The following is a 24,821-nucleotide window of genomic DNA, read 5'->3' on the forward strand; positions in this document are numbered from 1 at the left end:
ACCGGTGGTTCATCATTGACGCCAACGGAGAGCTCATGAGAAAGTCATTCTCAGCCCCACTGCTGAAATGTGTAGGCCCAACAGATGACGATTATATCCTAAGGGAAATCCACCTCGGCATATGTGGAAATCATATTGGAGGCAGGGCACTGGCACACAAGGCACTAAGGGCCGGATTTTGGTGGCCCACCATGGTTTCCGAAGCAAAGGCGCTGACAAGAAAATGCGAGAAGTGCCAAAAGTTCACACCTGCAATCCACCAGCCAGCTCAAACCTTGCAAGCAACACTGTACCCCTTACCATTTGCGCAATGGGGCCTGGATATCATCGGACCATTCCCCTCGGCCGTGAACCAGAAAAAGTGGCTGATTATGGGGGTTGACTACTTCAGTAAGTGGATTGAGGCCGAGGCAGTCTCCTCCATCACGGAACAACAGGTCCGCAAGTTCATTTGGCGAAATATCATCACAAGGTTCGGGATACCGAGGCTAATGGTCTTTGACCACGGGAAGCAATTTGACAACACACCACTGCAAAGATGGTGCAAACAGTTCGGAATACACCTCGCCTACTCAGCAGTGTGCCATCCTCAGAGCAACGGCCAAGCCGAAGCCGCAAACAAGCTCATCCTCAATACACTCAAGAAGAGAGTCGAGGACGAAAAAAGCAAATGGCTAGAAGAGCTCCCAGGAACACTTTGGTCCCTTCGGACCACCGAGAAGGAAGCCACAGGACAAACGCCCTTCCACCTGGTCTACGGTTCGGAGGCTGTCATCCCTGTAGAGATCGGAACAGAAAGCTTAAGGGTCCAGGCATACAACAGGTATGATGGAGTCCATGGTCAAAGCTTAAGGGTCCAGGCATACAACAGGTATGATTGGATCTACTAGATGAAGCTCGGGATGAGGCCAGAACTCTGAACGCAGCGTATCAGCAGAGAGTCAGCAAGCACTACAACCGAAGAGTCAATGCCAGGCCTCTAAAGGTCGGCGACCTAGTGCTCAGAAATGCCGCTGCAGTTCAGAAGGGAAAGATCCATGGGAAACTCTCGGCAACATGGGAAGGACCATACATCATCCACTCTGAAAAGAGGACTGGCACCTTCATGCTTAAACAATTAGATGGAACGATCTTGAAGAACCATTGGAATGCCGATGTTCTCAAGAAGTATTTTGTATGATCTAACTTCCTTCCTTTTGTAATCCAAGTAAGTCGTTTAATGAGAAGAGGAAAGCCACTGGCACCATGTGTTTCATTAAACATACCCTTATGTCTTTTTATTCTATCATTATATTTTTATGCATGCAACTTCGGATCTGATCAATCCGAAGCTAAAATCAACCCGAAGTAGCCATTTCCTGGGGTCAAAAGGCCCAAGAAATAGCTAATTCGAAACAACCCGCAAGGTACCGTCCAGAACCCTCGGATTCGCGGTACCCAGGGACATTCCGTTCGCAAAAAAGTCTCGAACAGCTATAAAGAGTTCGGCTCAGATCCACGGATCCCCGAAACTCATAGCTAAGTCAGACTTGCGATTTCTTGCCCAGGTCTCCGAACCACAAGAAATCGGAAGAGCGGGAGTAGACATTAAAATAGCTCAAAAGCAGACTCAACAGATCCACGGATCTGAAGAGCTCAAAAGCAGACTCTGAGCGCGTCAACATACATTAAAAGAGCTCAAAAGCAGACTCAACAGATCCACGGATCTGAAGAGCTCAAAAGCAGACTCTGAATACATCTACATACGTTAAAAGAGCTCAAAAGCAGACTCAACGGATCCACGGATCCGAAGAGCTCAAAAGCAGACTCTGAATACATCTACGTACGTTAAAAAGCTCAAAGGCACTCTCAAAACAGATCCACGAATCTAAAGAGTTCGGAAGCGAAACTCCAAGGAAATCAAAGACTAAGAGTCCAGAGCCACCGAATCCACCCGCAGAGCCTAAGCAAGACTCGAAACGAGTCTTAGAAAATCTACGGATTTGGAAAGCTCGCAAACGAGGAAACAACTTAGAAAGACGGTGGATTCAAAAGCAAAAAAAAAAAAACAGATACTTCGGTAATGTACGAAACAGCAAAGTCATTTTTTATTTCAATATTTGGGTGGAAAGTACAATTACACCAACTAAAGCTCGGATCAAACCGAGGAATCCTCAAAAATTGAAAGAAAAATGACTTAAAAAAGATAAATCGGCAGCCATCAACAGATAAAACATCGGCCTACCTAAGTACAGAGAAAGCAAAAAAAGAAATTATTGAAGTACAACGTAGTGCCGAGACAAAAGGGAGGAAATCAAGCGCAAGTTCGGAGGTCCTCAACTGGAACCAACCGACTCTGATGAAGACGACTGCCCGAGTCCCTAGGGGACGTCACCATCACGTCCCTGAAGAGAAGACGGCGAAGAAGTGCCAGCAGTGGTGTCCCCTTCCGAGGCAACCTTCCGAGCTTGCTGCGCTTTAGCAGCTTCTTCGCGCTCCTTAGCAGCATCGTCTCAGTCAGCCTGACATTCCACCAAGTTATCCTCGGCCTCGAGCCACAGAGGCACATGCTTAGTCCACTTGAAGTCAGGCATATGCTTGGCAAACATTCGACGACAGCCGAGGATCCCCTCCCAATATTGGTCTCGACACTGGTCGGCGGTGTACAGCAAAGCTTTCTCCGCTTCGAGCTGGCGAACCTTGGCCTTAAGCTCATCAGCTTCGTGCTCAAGCACGGGGATCCGTTCAAGAGCAGCTGTAAACTTTCGAGCGCTCTCGCGAAGGTTCTGTTAGGTTATGATACATATGACAAAACATAAATCATGCGGAAAACCTTAATGCCAGGAAACATATTATTTACACATAATCATTTAGCATAATTTAGGAGCATACACTTTGTAGTGTGCCCTCCCTAGCTGCGCCCGAACCGAACAAGAACAAGTCTTTAGGACTCCAAATATCGTCCCTCCGTAGATAGTCCACAGTACGTCCGGATCCGCCTCAAGTTAGACCAACTAGAATCGCCCTTAAGGTTACTAGGAAATTCGGTTAAGTGTTTGCAAGTGTTTGGCTTATTTTTCTTTCAAAACTTACCCTTAGAATACTTCAATCCCATGTGTATAAATTATGACCCTAGGCCCTTATTTATAGAGGTTTGGAAAGGGAATTGGAATCCTAGTAGGATACGATTTTAATTAAACTTAGAATCCTACAAGGACTCTAATTAATTAAACAATCCTAATAGGAATAGGAATTTAATCAACAATCCTAATTGTGCATGGACACAAACACACACACGCACGGAGCCACGAGGGCGCCAGCACGCGTGCGCTCGGCCCACGCAGCCCAAGCTGGGCAGCCTTGCCTTGGCGCGCTGGGCCTGCCTTGCGGTGGGCCTGGCACTGCCTTGGGCTGGGCATTGCCGCGTGTCTTTGCTTGCTGGGCGATGGCCTGGCTTCGTGCTGGGCCTTCGTCCGGCAGGCCTCTTCCGATGCTTATTCGTACGATACGCTTCCGATTAAATTCCCGGTTCCGGAATTCATTTCCGATACGAACAATATTTAATATTTTCGATTCCGGAATTAATTTCCGTTTCGAACAAATATTTAATATTTCCGTTTCCGGAACTATTTTCCGATTCCGATAATATTTCCGATTCTGACAATATTTCTGTTTCCGGCAATATTTCCGATTCCGGCAATATTTCCATTTCCAATAATATTTTCCGATACGTACCATGTTTCCGTTTCCGGCAACATTTACGACTTGGATAATATTTATATTTCCGATACGATCCATATTTCCGTTTCCGGCAATATCATCGTTTCCGGAGTATTCACTTGCTTGTGACGATCTCAGCTCCCACTGAAACCAAGATCCGTCGATTCCGAATATCCATAGATAGAGTATTTAATGCCATTAAATACTTGATCCGTTTACGTACTATTTGTGTGACCCTACGGGTTTAGTCAAGAGTAAGCTGTGGATTAATTCCACTTGAACTGAAGCGGCCTCTAGCTAGGCATTCAGCTCACTTGATCTCACTGAATTATTAACTTGTTAATTAATACTGAACCGCATTTATTAGACTTATCATTGAATGCATACTTGGACCAAGGGCATTTTTTCCTTCAGTCTCCCACTTTTCCTTAGGGACAAGTGTGCATTCCCTAATTCCTTTGTCGCTCGATGCTTGCTCTTGAACATAAGGTAAGAGCTGTCATCCTTATTATGTCCAGAGGTGTTTCTCGGTTTCAGAGTTCAACTTATCAAATAAAACAGATAATCATAGCCTATGATTCATCTAAGCACGGCCATGCATTTCACAGTTTCTAGCTCTCCGAGTGGCCTTGTACAACTTTTAGCATCTTATCCCGATTTATGGGAGGACAATCCCAATCTTGCGATCTTGAGATTAGACTTCGTTTGATAGGTGATTACCTGTGCGTTGCCTTTATAGCCTCCTTTTATGGTGCGACGGTTGGTCAACGTCAAAGCAACCAGTTCTCAAACAAGTAATCTCAAATCACTCAGGTATTGAAGATTTAGTGTCTAATAATTTTAATGAAATTTACTTATGACAGATTTTCATCTCTTACAGTAAAGTTTCATAGGTCTGTCCGATACTAGTCTTCTCAAAGTAAGTATCTATGCAAATGATTATGACATTGTCATGTCCACATAGTTCAAGAAACAAAACTACTAGTCATCTTGCATTCTAGTCGTCTAACGTTTTCTATGCGTCCAATTTTATAGAAAACTCCGACCAGGGACCATTTTCAACCTTTGACATTCAAGTTCACTTGATAGACATTTCTTAGTCATAGGACTGGTCCTGACAGTCTATCTTGAATATATCGTCAAATTGAAGGGACTCATCATTTAATACTAAACCAAGATTAAATGGAATATGAAAATACATTTCATATATGATAAATGTTCAACCCCAATGTTTTACAACCATGGGCCTCAAACCCATCTTTAAAACAGTTCATGGAATTCAAAGCTATGCTTGATTTCCAGTGCCACACTGTGAGTGTTGTTTCTCACTTGTTGCATAGGTTTAGTTATCATCCTTTGCCAATCTTAATATCCTTTTCATCGAATGTTCTTCGAGATAGATGATAAGATATTTTGAGTATGTTTATTTTGTGATCTAGTCTTTTCTTGCTTCAAGAGTGGTTCTACGCATTTTTCAATGAAGAACCATCAAGCCAGCAGACATGTGATCTACCCAAGTTCAGTGAAGAACTCTTTAACATAAACAACCCTGTTTTATTGCTTCTTAGGCAATAAGTACTTTTACTTCAACTTTATAGGTTGCTAGTGATGCTTTGTTTGGAATTACTTATCCAAGCAGTTCACAAATATGTGGAATACTTTCCAACTGTATCTTAGAACATAGAAATTAATATTTTAATATCCCACGCAACAACTCATGGTCTCCAATCCATGTTGCCATTTCAAAACACGATGCTCTATAGCTCGTCCTTATCAATGGTTAACTCCAAAGGGTCTTGCTTGATCCTTTTCCAGTGTTTATGCGTGTAGCATCAATATTTAGCATATCTTTATTTCCTTGAATCAAGAACTATTCCTATGTACCTTTTCAAGTACCATAAGTTTTTCTTGATATCAATCTAGTCGATCTTCACTTAGATCAATAGAGACTGGTATATGTTCGTCACGCCTAAAGCCATACGATGCGTTTTTGGCGATCCTCATATTATATCATACATGATAAATTATTTTGCAGAATAATTCCCAATTGAATTCTATTCATGTAACTTTAGCTCATCTAGTTTCAGTAGATACTAATTCTAGCTAAATTCTTTGACATATAATATAGGTTAAGAATCTCATTTAGACTCTTTGATGTTTAGCTTAGTAAATGCTTATACATAGTTCAAACATCGTTTACTTAGATTTATTCACATGGGTCGAATATCTCCAATGGAGTATTTCGTGTTTGATTTAGTAAATGCCATTACTTAATCCAAAACAATATTATAAGAACTTTGTATATAGATCTTAATACCCAGTATGCACTAAGTTTCGCCATGGTCCATCATTGATGAATAATTTCAAATCTAAGTCATTAGCATTTGAATGTTATTTCACAATAGAGAGATATGTGTGTGATACACATAGGACCAATTAAGTTTTACGTACTCCCACTAAACTTCTTATATATCTATAAGAGTCATGTACATTTTATGAAACTAAAATACTTATTAGCTTCACTAAAATACAATTCCAATTCCCAATTGCTTGCTTAAATCTGTACTTAGATTTCTTAAGCTAGCTTTCCTTTTCAAGAATTTATTTGGATCCAAAAATCCTATGACATACCATGTACATAGTTTATTCCAACATTTGATTGAGGAATACGTTTTGTCATCCAATTGCCATATGTACCAATATGCAATCATTGCTTGAATTATAGACTTAAGCATTACGATTTTGCATGAGGTTTCCACACTATCCACACCGTGAATTTGCTTGTAACCTTTAGCAACTAATCTAGCTTTGTGTGTGAACACAATTTCATGTTTGATGGTTTTTATCCTTAAAACAAACTTGTAACCAATAGGTGTGAAACTATTCTTGCAAATCAACAAAATTTCAATTTTGTCATCAAAACATTGAATATGTTTTTATGGCCTTTAACCAATTAAACATTAATTCTATATACGGTCTCTAACCATTTTAGGGAATCTAGGTTTCGTCATAGCTTTCTTACAAGTCACAAACTCATTAATCTACATGATAATAGTTTGACTGTAAGGTGTAGGTTTCTTCACTATCTAATAGAAGAATCGCATAGCTTCAGTGACCTGAACTCCATGTTTCTTCACTATTTAATAGACGAATCTCATAGTTTCAGTGACTTGAACTCTATGCCTACTTTGGTATAGAACATCAAACAATAGAATATCAATAGCCACTTGAAAGTCCTTTGAATATTCTGTTCTCCTTGAAGCACTTGTAAAGTCTTCTAAGAGATGTCTATTCTTTAAAGCCACTTCTAAAGTCCTTAAAGAATAAATTCGGATTTTCTGAAGCACTTCGAAAAGACTCCGGAATGTCCGTTTATGTTTGTTGTTCGCCTCGAAGACTTTCGAGGTCTATTTTCTCCCACTTGTCATTTTGGAAACGAATCTCCAAAAGGCATTATTTCGAGCAAACAAACATTATGTTCTCAAAAATTCGTGGTAGAAACAATACCCTTGTGTCTCATTTGAATAAATTACAATGAAACATATATCTATACTTGGGCCTTAGTTTGTTGAATAACAAACGCTAAGCTCCCACTGAGTTTGGCAACTCTCTAGATATTTATATTATGAAAAGATATTCTGAAATTACTTTTCAATAGCTTTGACGAATTTGGTTTAGTTTGGTGGTAGTTGAGCATTTTGTTTAGAAATTATAGGAAAAAGTCTTTATGATCCATCATTGATCGAATTAAGTACTAATCGACTTCGATCATTCCAACTTAGATATACCATATCTTATGGAGCTAGATCGTGAAATTACAACACACAATCATTGATGATCATACTTGGTATAAGTAATCAACAACATGATCTAACCTAGATCTTTATTATTTCTTGCCAAGTGGATTTTATACTTCTGAATCTTTGAACTAGCCAAACAGATTCAACTTATATCACATTTGAGTAAATAAACCTATATTCACTCAAATCCATGTGAAATAAAGTCATAAAATATTTCTTTAGCTTTTAACTCTATTGTCTAGGCGTTCTAACAATAGTTCATATCTTTTGTTACTTTCAACAAGTAAGACTAGTTGTCTTAAATTGATCTAGAAATCAATCAACTTTCAAAAGTCCATCAAAATAGAGCTTTTGAATGTTAACTTGTTGATATGGTCTAAGCAACAATGCTAAAGGTTAGTGGAACTCAAATCAAGAGATTGATTTGAACCTAGTAAAGTTTTATTGTTAAAGATTTGTTTGTTTTAATCAAGCATATTGACTCAACCCGTAAATGACCATTTCATTCAAATAAACAAACAAACATTGTTTTTGTTCTTCTGAATGTGAGTCTTTCTGTGTTTGAAAACAGAAATTTAGGTATGCTGATTAAGTTCCATTTTAAAATAGCCATTAAGTTCCATTTTAAAACAAAATAGCCATTAAGTTCCAGCCTTTGAAAGGACTTTAAAACAAACTAGATGACCCTACAACTAATGTAGCATTGCCATGCTTCATTTCCTACTTGTAGGCCATTAGTCTACACTAGCTTCCATTGTTTGAGTTATTACCGAAGTAAGAACCTCAAGCGGTATATGATACCAAGGAAATTTGATTGCTAGGTCACTTCTCTTTAAACATTAACTTTTAGGTAGAAACGGAATTGTAAATTCCTTTCATTTGTTCCTTTGTTTTCCTATTTCTTGTACCCTTTCTTATAGTCCTAAGAATTGAATTCTTTAGTGTTGACTTTTATACTTTGTTAGATATGTCCAGTGTCACTCCAACAAGGTTCTTAATTACCATTTTAATTTATGTTGAATATTTTGTTTCAACTAGATGATCTTACCAGAAGCTTCTAAAGTTCTCTAAGCATCGATCTATTCGAATGTCTAGGGACTAGACTCATTCGAGAATTAAATGGAAAAAGATGTTAGGTTGTTAACCATTGGTAAAGCTGAGCGTTTAAGCTCAATGCTTTATGATCTCAAAACTACAGTGTATTTTGAATTCACAAACACCAATTGGTTTGCCATTCGATTTTGATACTCGAAAACAACCATAAAAGTCGCTATAAGAAACGTACATTTTAAATTGCTCATTTTCTCTCATTTCCGTGAATCGTTCTTGGATTCACTACCAATCGAGGAAATTTATTGTTACCTTTCTAAAAGGGTTTACTACAGTGCAAGATATTTAATTATAAACAATAATTAAAACATACATTGAAGCATGCAAAGTCTAAACATTTATCATGAGTAATAACTTGAAAATTAAAGCATTCATGCAATTCAAAACAAGTTATTAGCATTTTATTCGAATTTATGTGTTCCGGCAGGTGTGAATAAAATGATTCCAAGATCCTAAAATCCATTGAAGAATTAAGCACAGTTTGTCGACTCAATCCTAAAACATTTTAGGTAAGCAAAAACCTTTTGCTAATAGTCTAGAAACTATTCTTGGTTGATAGGTACGTCTAAGAACTTATTAGGTAAACCTATCGATTTTGCCACGACATAAAAGGACTCCTTACTTATATCGTTGAGTTTCACCAAAACTAACATGTACTCACAATTATTTGTGTACCTTGCCCCTTTAGGACCACTAAGTAACACCTCGCTGAGCGAAAACTATTACTAGATTGATGTAAAGGATATCCAAGCAAGTGTATATTTTGGCAAGGCACCTTTTAACTCAATTTTTAAGTTTTAGAATTAAGGCTCTTACTATGTTGGTTAGATTTTAAGTGAACTAAAATCCTTAATCATGCAACATAATCAAGCCACAATCTCATGCATAATTAAGACATATTTAAAGCAATAAATAACTTAAAGCATGCATAAGATAAATGTGATCTAGTATGGCCCGACTTCATCTTGAAGCTTCAACTTCAAAGTCCGTCTCGAAAATGGAAACTTCGTCTTGAAATTCACCGTGGGAGGCGCCATTTTCTCCAAATAGGATAAGCTATAATTAAAACTAATTACAACTATTTGATGGTACGCATACCATATTTAAATTGAAAAACAAATTTGGTGCTTTAGACCAATTACATTCAAATTAATGGTACGCAGACCATATTTTCTATCCTATTTGGGTCATATTAGTCACTTCATAACCTGCAAAACAGTACATATACAATATATACCATTCACCCATTCATTATCATGAATGGCCCACATAGCTGGTTAGTAAAACACGTTATGCATCACATAAATATTTGCAGCAATTAATCAAGGGCACCAATAATCTACAAATTATTCAGTCCTTATTAATTCTAATCAAGTTGTTTAACCTTAAGGGATTTGTAGACCTAATCAAGAGTTTATGACTAAAAGGGCTCCCACTTAAACCAATAAATTCATACGCTTTACTAATTTTAAACATAAAAATGTATTTCTAGTCTAACCGGAAACATACAAATTTAATTAAAATTTAAAGCTCATATAAATTTATAATTGAATCCACATATTTAATTTATTTTCAGTCGTATTTAAATTAATTCATGATTTTAATTTTAGTAAAATAATTAGAATAAATGAAATTTATTATAATTATAATATTCAAAATTAAAATCCTAGAAAATAATTTAAATTATTAATTTTAAAATTAATTAAAATTACGTAAACTGAAAATTTCAAATTAAAATTTTAAAACAATCTAATCGTAACACAAAGTACGCAACATCACCATGCAACGCACAGCCATAGGCCACACGCACGCAGCCATCGCTGGCCATGTGCGCGCAGCCTATGTGATGCGTCGCATCTACTGCTGCTCACCATCGCAAGGCATCATCGAAGCACGCTCGCTGCTCACCATCGCTGGGCGCGCGCCAGCGCTCGTCGCACGCGAGCCTGCGCTCGCTGCGCGCGAGGCTTCGATGCAGTCGTAGCACTCGTCGCACGCGAGCCTGCGCTCGCTGCGCGCGAGGCTTCAATGCAGTCGTAGCACTCGTCGCACGCGAGCCAGCGCTCGCTGCGCGCGAGGCTTCGATCGCTGCGCGAGGCAGTGCGCGTTGCACGCGATTGCTCACTGCCTTGCTCTCGCCCTTGCCCACTCGCCCATTGCACACAGCACACGACACAAGGCAAGGATGCTGCCTTGTGCTCGTGCACCATAGCCTTGCTCATTGCATTCGTACCGCATGGGCGACGAGCTCCCTTGCTTGTCGTCGCATGCCCGCACTATACAATACCCCTTAAGGGTAACACGTAGCGTCCATTGCTTTGTGCGTGCAAGTTATATGAGCGAATCGCATAAAATTAAAAAATTTATTTTCAAAATTAATGACAAATTAATAAATCATATTAATTTCATAATTTTAGGGCGAAAAATCGAAAATTTATTAATTAATTGATTTCCGATTAACATGGATTCAAGTCTAGGTCATAAAAATTTAAAATTTAACACAAATTTACAATTTTTATGGTGGTTTTTAATCATAGGTATCTAATTAAATTATTAACTAATTATGAAAATCAAATTAATTCTAAATTATTCCAATTTTCAACAAATTAATCATAATTACAAATTATATTGCATAATTAACAAGGCTAGGCATTCAAACTTGTTAAACATATATAGTAGGTCAATCAAAAATTCAAGATTTATCAACAAGAATCGCAAATATTTAATTTAACATCTTAAATTTACAAAATTTTGCGTTCGAAAAACTAAAACCTCCGAAAAGTCATTGTTAGGCTTCGAATTTAAGAATTATGGGTTCGGCCGAAAAATCACTCGATTTGGATGGGTAACGAAGAAACTGCCGAAAAACTGCGTACATATAATTAAATAAACGCAATTTGCAATTAATTAACAATTACGAAAATTAATCACCCCTTTTAATTCTTTTAAATTTGTAATATTTAACCATGTTTATGCAATTTAGATTATGAAATTAATAAGAGGCTCGTGATACCACTGTTAGGTTATGATACATATGACAAAACATAAATCATGCGGAAAACCTTAATGCCAGGAAACATATTATTTACACATAATCATTTAGCATAATTTAGGAGCATACACTTTATAGCGTGCCCTCCCTAGTTGCGCCCGAACCGAACAAGAACAAGTCTTTAGGACTCCAAATGTCGTCCCTCCGTAGATAGTCCACAGTACGTCCGGATCCGCCTCAAGTTAGACCAACTAGAATCGCCCTTAAGGTTACTAGGAAATTCGGTTAAGTGTTTGCAAGTGTTTGACTTATTTTTCTTTCAAATCTTACCCTTAGAATACTTCAATCCCATGTGTATAAATTATGACCCTAGGCCCTTATTTATAGACGTTTGGAAAGGGAATTGGAATCCTAGTAGGATACGATTTCAATTTAACTTAGAATCCTACAAGGACTCTAATTAATTAAATAATCCTAATAGGAATAGGAATTTAATCATACACCAAATCCTAATAGATTTAGGAATTGTGCATGGACACAAACACACACACGCACAGAGCCACGAGGGCGCCCGCACGCGTGCGCTCGGCCCACGCAGCCCACGTTGGGCAGCCTTGCCTTGGCGCGCTGGGCCTGCCTTGCGGTGGGCCTGGCGCTGCCTTGGGTTGGGCGTTGGCGCGTGTCTTTGCTTGCTGGGCGATGACCTGGCTTCGTGCTGGGCTTTCGTCCGGCAGGCCTCGTCCGATGCTTATTCGTACGATACGCTTCCGATTAAATTCCCGGTTCCGGAATTCATTTCCGATACGAACAATATTTAATATTTTCGATTCCGGAATTAATTTCCGTTTCGAACAAATATTTAATATTTCCGTTTCCGGAACTATTTTCCGATTCCGTTAATATTTCTGATTCTGACAATATTTCCGTTTCCGACAATATTTCCGATTCCGGCAATATTTCCATTTCCAATAATATTTTCCAATACGTACCATGTTTCCGTTTCCGGAAACATCTACGACTTGGATAATATTTATATTTCCGATACGATCCATATTTCCGTTTCCGGCAATATCATCGTTTCCGGAGTATTCACTTGCTTGTGACGATCTCAGCTCCCACTGAAACCAAGATCCGTCGATTCCGAATATCCATAGATAGAGTATTTAATGCCATTAAATACTTGATCCGTTTACGTACTATTTGTGTGACCCTATGGGTTCAGTCAAGAGTAAGCTGTGGATTAATTCCACTTGAACTGAAGCGGCCTCTAGCTAGGCATTCAGCTCACTTGATCTCACTGAATTATTAACTTGTTAATTAATACTGAACCGCATTTATTAGACTTATCATTGAATGCATACTTGGACCAAGGGCATTATTTCCTTCAGGTTCAGGATGACAGCATCCTTGCTCTGCAGCGCAGCATCGAAGCGAGTCTTCTCCTCAGCTTTCTCCGCCTTCAAGGCCTCGTGCTCCCGAGCATCAGCCTCCATCTTCGACTTAAGATCATGAATCCCCTTGCCGAGCAGCTCGAGTGTGCCCGTCTGTTCCCGAGTAAACTCGGCAACCAAGCCCTTTGCTTCTTCAAGCTCGGCAAGGAGACTGTTCGCCTTCTCATCCAGAAGAGGAACATCATGATCATAGCGCTCCTCAAATCTGGCCAACCTCACTTCGTCAAAATACTGACATTCCGCAGCGAAGGAAGACCAGAAATGCGCCTACAAGGATGAAAGAAGGAACAGTGAATACAAAAAAAATAGAAGTGAAAAAATAGAAAATCACAAGAAAGAATTGATGCTTACCTCGTTCAAATGGAACTGAGCCATTTGAGTAGGGTGGTTCGCCTCCTGCCCAGGGACACGCCAAGCAGGGATGCCCCGAAGCATGTTCTCCCTGGCAGCGCTGGGGCCTATCATGGACTCGGGGTGCGCCTCGGGGTCTTCACCTAGAACAGAAGCACGAGCAAACCGAGCCATGGTGTCCCTCACCTTCCGAGGAACCCTCCGGATCGGCACGTCGAAGGAAGGGTAGGCCAGACGCTCCAACACCGAAGTAGATGTGGAGCCCAAAGTCTCGCGGAACTTCCTCTTCAGTCCGCGTTGAGGGCCAAGCTCCCCACCTTCGGGAACCTCAGAATCAGCACCCTTGGCCGCCGAAGGATCACCTTCCTCGGCACCCGATGAGGTAAGGTCGACAACCACCTTCGGGGGATTTTGCTGATCATCCCCCTGCCAGCCGCGGCAGCATCCTCGGACCTGGCAGCCTCAGCAGAGCCAAAGGGGGGGTCCATCTCAAGCTCCTCCACCATTGGAGTGACATCAGCAACAGTCCCCCCCACTGGAGTGAACTCGGGCTTCAGAGGCGAAGGCGGAGTAAACTCCTCGCCAATGGGCTGGTTCACAGGCTCATCCTGTACCAAAATCGCCACACTCTTCAGCTTCTGGCCAGGAAGTGGAAGCTTACTCTTGAGGCTCGGCGGTGGACCCATCTCTCCCTTCTGCCGAGCAAGATAGCGTTCGCCCGCTTCAGCTAAACTGGGATCCGCAGCAACAACCTGCCGAATTCTCTCCTCAATCAGATAAGGGCGACGGCTCAAAAATTCGAGAACTTCGGGACTAGGGGTTACCTTCGACGAAGAAGCGAATTTCTTCTTCAACTTCGAAGGAGACCTCTCCTTTGTGTGCTTCTTAGGAGAAGCCTCTTTCTCCGAAGCTTTCCTCTTCTTTAGCTTCTTCGACTCCTACAAAAAAAAAGGGGTGTGGGACGAATGAGCAACGACCAAAAGGCCGAAGAGGGCAAGAAGAGTGCGAATGTAAGACCGCTTACCTCGGGAGCGGCGAAGGATGGAGGAGACGAAGCAGAGGAAATGACAGGCGCAGCAGCTGTTACCTCTGGTCCCTAAGAAAAATAGACATCGAAGACAGGGTCAAAATCAAGACTACAAGGACCCACAGAGCCGAAGTCTAAACCGAATGAACGAACTAATCAGCGTTACCGGATCAGAGGTAGTTACCAATTCAGGAAGCACTGTCCGCCTCGGGACAGCTTCCCCAGGGTTCTGAGAATCCCAAGGGTCGGCCCGAACGTCCTCTAGATGCGCAAGAGAAAAACTCGAGAACTCGTGATCCTCGAGCTTCGGCTGCCGAGGATTCTGCGCCTTGAAATTGTAGGGAGGGCAACGAACAAGAACCCCTTCGCCGTTGAGCTGATAACCAAGCACCGCAGGGTCAACAACCTTCTCGCCTTGATCTACACAAAAAGAAGAAATAGAAAAGATGAGATTCAAAGGGATAAAGAAAGAGGAGGCCAACACCCCAACTGAAGCTAGATCTCAGCAAAGAAAACCTCACCCCTGTCATATATCCTACTGAGACCAGCAGCAGCGAGGATGACCTCCCGTGTGATATAGTGCAGGTTCGGGAGCCAATACATCGGCTCCCGAGCCGTCTTGGCTTTAAACCACTCCAGCTGCATGGCGTGGTCAGGATTCTCTCGATCAACAGGGCCAACCCGCGACATCGAAGGGTTCGGCTTCACGAACCACTTCGGGGGTGAGAAGTAATGAGGATGCTTCGGATGGACGGGAACACGAACCAACGGCCATCGCTCTTTCCACCCGTGGACCGAGGATACATACGGAAAAGCGGTCATATAAAGATCCTCGCCTTTCCGTTTATTCTTGTTGTTGATGGCCCACCAACCAGCCTCGGCATTCGCGTTCCTCACGAGCTCATGCATCTCTTTGAAAACCTCGACTAACGGCTCGTAGCCGAGGTAATCGCACATCCAGCGATACCCCACAAGATGGCGCATGGACTTCGGGGTCAACTGACCCAATGAAACGTTGTACTCCTCCAGCACACGGGCGATGAACGGATCCAAGGGAAACCGAAGCCCGAAGTCGAAGTGGTGGAGATACACAGGAACGTATTCCGCCGGAGTACGAGTCACCCTCGCATTCTTCTGTTTCGGGAGCTCGCACCAATAGCCCAAGGCATGTTGAATGCCATATAAATCCTCGGCAAGCCGATGATACCTTCCTTTCTTGGCATCCACCAGCCACTTCCCATCAACTGCCACTCCATCCGGGCCAACAATCTCGAACTTGTCCTCGTAGAGGCTAGCAAGCCTCCCCAAGGGATCAGCCTCCTCCCACCGCCTCGGAAAGAGCGAGCGGATAGGAAAACGACCCGTCACACCAGCCCCCTGGCTCGACTCGACACGGGCCTCGTTCCCCGAGCTCTCTCCAACACCAACCCCAGGAGCAATCCTGTCCTCCTCATCACTAGAGGAGGACACCACATCGGACTTCTTCTTCCATCTTCCCCCAGCCATGGTGAAATAAGGAATGCCTAAGATACGCAGAAAGGAGTAGAAAAAGAAGGAGGCAGAAACGAAAACAAATTACCTTTCCGGAAGCGGAAAACGCCGACAAAAAGAACGAAGTCAAGTGCCGAAGCAAATTCGCAATGAATATGCAAAGATCTGAAGAAAACTCCCAAAGAAATCGCCGGAATTCTGAAGATATGAAAACGTTTGAGTGAATAAAGTTTGAAATGAGGAAAGAGATGCGGTATTTATAGGCCACATCCTAAAAACCGCCTAACTTCCGCTCTCCACACTTGTCACTCATCCACGAAATCGCATCATCTTCCCCTCGAAAAAATAGAGGACCTTTGGACTTCCCACAGTTGGAAACCCACCCATTTAATTCTAAATGGGCCGGGTCTGGGGGGCATGTTGTTTGGGCTCCCAATTGAATACCAATTGGGCCATTGAGTCCAAAGCCCAAAGGCTCACAGCAACAACACCAAACCCACTACAGTCCAAAAGGCTATTCAGCCGCCAATCAAGGCCCAAGGCCCACTTGCAATAAATAACCTAAGGGCAATTATTGTACAAACACTATAAATAAGCCGTCATGGCTCACTTACCAAGGTACGTCCATTTCACGCCTTAAGACTACTCTTCTAGGGAATTTCTCTCTCTAGAATCCGAGCATTATTCTTACTTAGGCATCGGAGGGGCTTTCCTCGGAAACACCCCCGAGGCTAGTAACTTGTTTATTGTGCAGGTTGATTTGGACACAATACATTCGAGCTAGCAAGATCTTCAACACACACAAAAGGACCTTCATTCGAAGCCCATTGTTTCATCCACTTCAACACCGGAACAGATTATGTAGTGTGTATCATGGTAAGTCGGTCTACGGTTAATTCAGCCCACATAATTTCCACTAAGGTAAGGAAAGGATTGGTCGTTTGATTCTTATTGATTTTGTGCTATCAAAAGATTAAAAAAAAACACTTTTTACATAGCATCTTTAAGCATCTTTTAATCATTACATTTAAATTAGAGAGAATATACAACACAAACCCCCGAAAGTTAAACAAGATGAAAACAGTACATGTTCTGCCTTTTACACTACTCTATGTATCCATAGTATTTTATGGACCAATCCACCGATGACTTGATAAAAAATAAAGTAGGAGAAGTTTAAAAAGAGGGTAAAGAGGACATGATCCATTCCATATTCCAGTACAACCATAAGCTGGGGATGGGACAATAACTCTATCAAAGCATCCACTATTGACGCGGCGAAATCAACCAACTACTCTTATCAACTCCGTAAGGTCCATACCACAATTGTGACAAACTTCTATTCGGGCTCTATGCTCGTTACTAATCAGCCGTTGATTAAGAAAAGTAATGTTCCGGATTCACCCATATATAACTCTTGTAGGTTAAAATGAGAGACTCGAACAATAAACTGAGTCCAGAGGTATCTTGTGTTTAGATGGACGATTGGTTGTGCATTACAGGGAAATATAGGGGGGCCTTCGACCCTTTAGTTTTGGTATAAACGGAACTAGATAAGTGTTTTTTGAAAAAGAAAAGCAAAAGAAAAGAAAAGAGAAGAGAAAAACCACAGGAAAAATGGGTCAATTTCCTCTACAGTGAGTGAGGGGGTTAAAGGAGAAGATTTGTGTTAAGAGATTGATTAGCCACTCCTAATCCCGGTGAAATAATTAAAGTCATGGTGTTGGACTCTAAGTTGTTTCAGCCAAGAATCAGCAACACTCCAAAGTGACACAACCCTATCCTGGTCCCGGCCACACCTACCCGAGACCCACAAGCTGCCTTGCATTTTGTAAGTTGCAAGACCAAAAGCTGGGAGAGGGATGCCTTCTCCTTCCTTTCTTTTCTTTATCCATTCTGGGGCCTCCATATCGTCGTCATGGTCCATATCTGCTTTCGTCACAACAACATTTTCGGTAAGAAACATGTTGGTATATTCACTCATATTAACATCACAAAACTATACACTTGTTCCTCCAAAATTATTAGTCAAGATCAAAACTTTTATGAAATGTCTACATAATTCTTACCCAATTAAAATGGTCACAAAGACTCGGAATCACAAGGCTATTTACATAATGCATGTCACATAATTTCATTAATTTCAGGCAGAGGGGGCAAATTCATTTTTAAAATATCACAATCAACGACGCTTTGACAACGATTAAATAAAGATAAGATAGACACAAATTTAAGGTTAGTACTCCGTAATGCGATGACAACGCATTGGACAATCTACCTTGAAATGAAGATGAAAGGGTGTGGTAAGTCAAGAAGCATGTAGACAAGTCCTTAATGGTTCTCCCCATTGGAATGTGATATATTGGATACCTGCACCAATGTTGATAACTTAACATTAGTTAGCATGCATTATTTAATATTTCATTCCTTTCAATTTTGTTTTCTATCATTGTCCATGTCAAAAATTGACCCACTCAATTTATTTTAGATATAACTTAATAGTAAAAAAATGTCAAAAGTTGTTTTTAATACGGAGTAATAATTTTGAAAATTATAGTCAAACTAACATTATTATAGTTCCACTACGCTCTTATATACTCCTTGCTTTGTACTCCGTACTAAAATTTAACATATGGAGTAGTAGTGTTATTGTATACTCCTTGTTGTATTAACTTTTTTTATTTGAGACGATTAGTTCAGGACCGGATGGCCGGAGTATATAGTACGAAGTATTTACCAGGAAACAGCCATCCAAGTAGCGGGCGAGAGATCGACACTCTTTAACGACATCAATCCAGGGTATCTCCGAGCTAATTCGATTATCTGAAAAATCATAACAGTAAAGATGAATGGGATGAAAATATAAAGAATATTCTTTGTGCTCTTTGGCCAAAAAATGTGAAACTTTCAACAAACTTTGTACGCACATTATGTGTCCCTATCAAACTGGAAAATTAAAAACTCTTTTACTTTTTCCAGCAAAAGTACTAATAAAAAGAAAATGTGATTGAACTTAGAGATGATCATCCCATTATACAAGTTTGTCAAATATGGTCACTACTGAGGCAATGAGTAGTTATTTTAATTATGTTATTAGTTATTACACATTTACAAGCATGGTTGTAATAATGGTATTCCATAATCACCCACTAAGGTACAAAAGTCTTTAATGTAATTTGGTGTAGATGTCAACTACACTAACAAGTTAAAGTTCATAAATAATGGTACTAGTGATCTCAGATTGAACCTCGGCTTTTGCTTTAACAGGTCTCTTTTTACGCCAATAATTTAATGTATTTGGGATCTGTAACTACCAAGAACATTGTGAAGTTTTTCCAAATGCTAATTTAACACTTAAACTTACGTTGATATTTAGAGCATTTTAGATGGTTGTAACTAGAGAATACTTTGAAATGTATAAAAGTTTCAAGCTAATGAAAGATCATTGGAGTGAAAATATAAATTAGCTTGGCCAAACAAATTACCTTAAACTAGCTAATTTGCTTGACAATTAGCTCCCAAAAGTTATCAAAAAATTAATTGACAAGTGGGACCAATTTAAATAACAAGCTACTCCGTAGTTGCAAATCATTGGGTACAAATTAGCTAGAAAATGAAATAACTTAAAATTTTATGTGACATAACAAGCTAATTGTCAAATTAGCTTGTCAGTAGAGATAGTCTTATATCCTTTAATTATTCCTTTCCAAATATTACGAGTAATTATTTAACTTGCGATATAGTGAACTCGAGATTTTAAATGATTTACCATAATTTCAGTAAAATACTTAAAAGGTTGGTAATAGTAACTATGTTTTACTAATATCTTACTACATTCGTTCCATTTTATTCTTTACGTTTAATATCATGCACTCAATTTAACAAATAATTAATGTAGATAAACATTCTCTTTTTGTTTAATTTAAACAATGCAAAATACGCTTATTAATAATATTTTCACTTTTAATAAAAAAAATAGACATTGGAAAAATGAGAAAAATTTAAAGTTTCAATGAGAAAGTGTGAGAAATTTAATGGTTAAAATGGCTCAATGAATTTGATTGTTTGAAATAATCATTGACACGATTTTTGACAAAATACTAGGGACTCTTCTGCTACAATATAAAAGGAAAGATTATAAGTGTAAAAATTAAAATGTGACACTAGAAATGGAAAACGTAAAGAAACTGATATCTATGTACAATATGTCACAAGTTCGAAGCCCTCCTTCTATACCAACTCATTTGCAACAAAACATGAAGTATTTTACAAAAGTTATTTTTTTCATTATTAATGAATGAACTTTTTTTCAAATTTTTTTTCATACTTTCCTTTGCAGAAGAAAAAAACACTTTGAGAAGAGTATAAAAATGAGAGTTGTTATTTTTTATATCTTGTTAGCAACATTTTCTCTCCATTTTAGCCCCTATTAGAACCCCATTGGAGATGATCTTAAACCAAAAAATTAAGATTTCTTATTTTATTAAATGTCACACTTTTCTAAAACGGCGGTATTTTATTAAATGATGTACTTTACATTTTCTTGAAATAATACACTCCCTCCGTTCCTTAATAAGTGTCACTTATGAAGAGTGGTGTTGTAATTAATAAAAATGAGAAGTGTGTAAGAGATAATGATTGAGAATATTTTTTTTTTTTTGGAAAGGAAAAAGTAGATAATTGTTTATTGATAAAGTACAAATAAAAGTAGATGTGTGGATTGAAAAGTGGGAAAGGTACAGAATGTGTAAAAAAAAGTAATCATAATTAATGAAAAAGTGGGAAAAGTGTATGGAAAAAGTGAGAAAAGTGTATGGAAAAATGAGAAAAGTGTATGTTCAAAAATGGAAAGTGGGCACTTATAAGAGAACGTCATTTATAGAAAAGTGACACTTATTTAGGAACGGAGGGAGTATCTATCTTCACTCTCACGGTCGCACCTATTCTATTACTAGATTTTAGTCCGTGCGATGTACGGATTTTATTAAATTGCTAAGTTAAAATAGAACTCATATACTCCATTCGTTCCATAATATTCCTCAGTTTTCCATTAAGTGCGGTCTCCATTGCACTACTACCGTTAATAGTTTTAATTTCGCATTAGTAAAATTATAAAAAAGATATTTAGAAAATTTATATTGCAACGTATCCAATGATATCCCACAAGTTAATATTTTTATTCTTAATTATACTATTAACTACGGTCAAAGTTTTTAAACTTTGACCATATGAATAGTAAACATGAGGAACATTATGGAATAGATGGAGTATATACCAACTGCTATATTTCATATATTTGATTAGATTAGTTTCTGATTTTGGATTAAATTTCATTTAGATTTATTTTTTAATTATTAGAGTGTTTGATTTTGGATTAAATTGTATATGCGTAATATTAATAATTAATTAGTAAAAATATCTACGTGGCACCTAATTATTTGTCTACGTGACACTCGACTTTTTAATTCAAAAATAATTTCAAAATCTTATTTTTCATGGACCGAAACCATTAGATTTCCTACATGGCGCTCTAAATTTAGATTAGTGTTTGATTTTGAATTGAATTTTATTTTAGATTAGTGTTTGATTTTTGGATGAATTTTATTTTACATTTATTTTCTAATTATTAGAGTGTTTGATTTAGATGGAGTTGTATATATTAGTAATTAATTAATTAAAATATCCATGTGGCACCTAATTAATTATATACGTTAGAAATCTTATTTTTCATTGGCTGAAACCATTTTATTTCCTACGTGGCGCTCTAATTATTCGGTAAATATGTCTCCTTTATATATACTCCCTCCGTATTTATTTCAGGAATACACTTGGCCTTTTCTAACCGTATTTATTTAAGAGAACTTGTCATATTTAGTAACTTATCAACTCCACCATCTAACTAAATAATACATCTAATTCACCCTATGACCCACCATCCTATTAAACAAATAATTTCATAAGCACACCCCGCCTCCCACCACCCAAAATGACATGGTCTCCGCTTATTTACTTATTAAAATATCTACCCAATCTCACTTGTTTTCTTATTTTATTTCATTCAATTTTTCTTCTTAATACCCGTGCCCGACCAAGTGTATCTCTTAAATAAATATGGAGAGAGTATATATATATATACATTAGATTTATTCCTTTCCTTTTACATTTTTTAAATAATTTAATATCCCATTATCTATTATTACAAATAGTTATTTCTCACTTGTACTTGTATCATTCTTCAATAAAATCAACTCAACCCCCTTAAACTTTGTTCCGCTTAAAGTGCACCATTTAAGGAAATATGGAGGGAGTAATGCTTAATTTGATGAGCTGGGCCACCTCCACTCTCTTTTGAATTTATCACTCGTCAAGACGTGACAAAATCCAACTTGGTCAAAATAGAAAACTGTACGGGTACAAGATATGAAGATAAGAATAGAAACCAATGAATATTTTATTTACCCCTTTGGTCATATTTGAATAGTTGACCAAAAATAAATTAAACTTAACAAGTTTTTTTTTTCCAAAAATATATTTTCTTCTTTTTTAAAGACTAAAAAAAAAAAAAAAACAAAGCAAAAGAACATTTTGTTGAAAGTAAAATGTACAAGACACTCATGGTAATATGGGTAACAGCACATTAGAGTAAGAGGTAAGGTAAAACCAATATAATTAAAATAAAAATTGAATTAATTTTACAATCAAAGTTTTGATTTATAATCCAATTAAGAAGGAATTTGATGAGGAGAGGGAAGTAAATGAGGAGTTACCTTGTCCATAAGAGGAACTCTTCCATATGGAGTTGATCTCTCAAAGTATTGGCAATAAAGGTAACCCAACCTATCATTCAATTTATAATAAATAAGTAGACGATCGAATGAATGTTGATTAATGAATTAAATTTACTTAGATCATTAACCTAACCTATTATTCAATTGCAATAAGTTTTCATGCTCAAACGGGCCTTCTTCAGACGAGCATCCATCCCATCTCGACAATTCACTCTCATCACTACACGATTCGCTATACGAATCCCTTGTTTCACCGTCAGCTGAATCAGTGTCTTCCCTGCCTCAAAAACAAAAACACCAATTTTAATATTTATAATAATAAAGAGTTGAATTACAATTAAGTTAATCAATAATATCATTAACAATGTGAACCTGAATATAGGAGGAGGAGTGCTGGTAAATATTTGGATAGCTGATAAATAAGGGACATAATATTGCACAAGGGTTTCGCCGCTGTCTAGATCAATGGGAACACCAGCACCATAAGCACTCCATTCATCATAACAGTTCCAAAGATCACTTAACCGAAAATATTCCACATTTTCTCTTTCCCATGGATGCCACAACCTATTCAAGTTCCTCATCTCCGACTGCGAATCGGAAATTTCATCGATTAATTTGCAATCAAAACCAACCAGATTGAAATTAATCGTTACAATAATCAATAATGTGGCGAATACATTTAAATAATTTACTAACCTTAGGAAGGAATTGTGAAGGCGCCACCGGAGTAGTACAATGGAGGAAGCAATCGAGGTTTGAATGCGTTGATCCTTTCTTAACCAACACCATAATTGATGTAATTGATTGATTGATTAATTGATTGATTGATTAATTGATTGATTGATTAATTAATTGATCGAAAAGTAGACGACGACGGTGATCGAGAGGAGGGAGGGACAGAGGAAGGGAGCCGGTCTCCCTAAACTCTAAAAAAACAAGGGAAAATGGAAGGCAAGAATGGGAAAAGAAAAACAGAGGAGAAAAAAAAGGGGAAGAGAGATTGTAGGAGGATACTTCTTTTCTTTAGGAGAGAGAAAATAACAAGATATGGAGGGGATACAAATTCTCTAACTTTTTAAATATGATACCAAGTTCTACTACTCCGTAATATAAATAATAACAATAAAGCCAACGACGAAAAAAAGGAAAAGGAAAAAATAAATTTGACTTATATACTGAAAAATAGAAAATATTGCTGACAAGAGACGACTTGGATCATGTAACAGCAAGAACTTCTATATTTCGACGAAAATTCCGCGAATTCAATGCAGAACAAGTATAATGTTGGGAATTGAAAATCTTTAAGCTAACTCAAAGTAAACCGTGTTTTCTCGTAATTTATTCATCCATTTCAGCCTGAGGAAAATTAGCGACCTCTTAAAGCAATAAAGAGCAGAGTGTAATAAAGTCATAACACATCTACCATAAATATTTTTGGTGAAATTTTGTCGAAATAATAATGTGGAATGGAATATAACAAAAGGATGACCAGAACTATAAATACGTAAATTTTACGCCAAAACAATTGAACAGAAAAACCCAGGTTTTCAGAGCCCTTTAACAAATTGATACGGGGAAAAGGACGGAAATGATGATCAATTCAGCAGAAACGGGTTTATAATATATGACAATGATTTTTTATTTAATTTTTTTTAGAGAAATGGGTAGAAGTTGGAAATGTAGGAGGTAGGAGTGTGGGACAAAGATAGTAGAACTGATCGTCCAAAATAATTAAATAATGAATCAAGAATTGGGAGTAGATTTGTGTCATTAATTAGTTTCAACTATCCAACTCCCAAGTTATTGCAAAACTTATAATCTCTCTGTACCAAAGTTATAGTTATGTATTTTAAATTGGGGTCTTATAATCATAGTCTTGTTTCCTTGTTTAATCCGAAATTACTTTCCATATTACCTCTTTGGCCATACAAAATGCATTGAAAACCTCCTCATATACTATATTCCCCTTCCGCGTGTATTTTATTCCTTTTTACATGTAATATATTCAATTTTTTCATACAAATTAATCATCAACGTACTATATTTCAATTTTCACGCACTATATTCCACTTTTCTTAAAATCCGTGTTTTTAGTCAAACATGACTATA

General features: G+C 38.3%; 1 protein-coding gene across 2 annotated transcripts; it reads right to left on the reverse strand.

Moving 5' to 3' along the window:
* Positions 1-16,894: 16,894 nt before the first annotated feature.
* On the reverse strand, positions 16,895-24,328 carry LOC110777589 (uncharacterized). Of its 2 annotated transcripts, XM_056826399.1 has the most exons (8): positions 23,542-24,328; positions 23,409-23,509; positions 23,082-23,299; positions 22,843-22,986; positions 22,689-22,758; positions 18,659-18,744; positions 18,200-18,291; positions 16,895-17,850 (listed from the first exon to the last, which is right to left on the reverse strand). In XM_056826399.1, the coding sequence occupies exons 2-8, from the start codon at positions 23,499-23,501 to the stop codon at positions 17,603-17,605; spliced, it is 951 nt and encodes a 316-aa protein (XP_056682377.1). In that variant the 5' UTR covers positions 23,502-23,509; positions 23,542-24,328; the 3' UTR covers positions 16,895-17,602. The 2 variants fall into 2 exon arrangements, with proteins under 2 accessions (XP_056682377.1, XP_021837884.1); XM_021982192.2 differs by having other exon boundaries at positions 23,409-24,327.
* Positions 24,329-24,821: the final 493 nt, after the last annotated feature.

Source organism: Spinacia oleracea, chromosome 4, assembly GCF_020520425.1.
Source record: "Spinacia oleracea cultivar Varoflay chromosome 4, BTI_SOV_V1, whole genome shotgun sequence".
Taxonomy (NCBI): domain Eukaryota; kingdom Viridiplantae; phylum Streptophyta; class Magnoliopsida; order Caryophyllales; family Amaranthaceae; genus Spinacia; species Spinacia oleracea.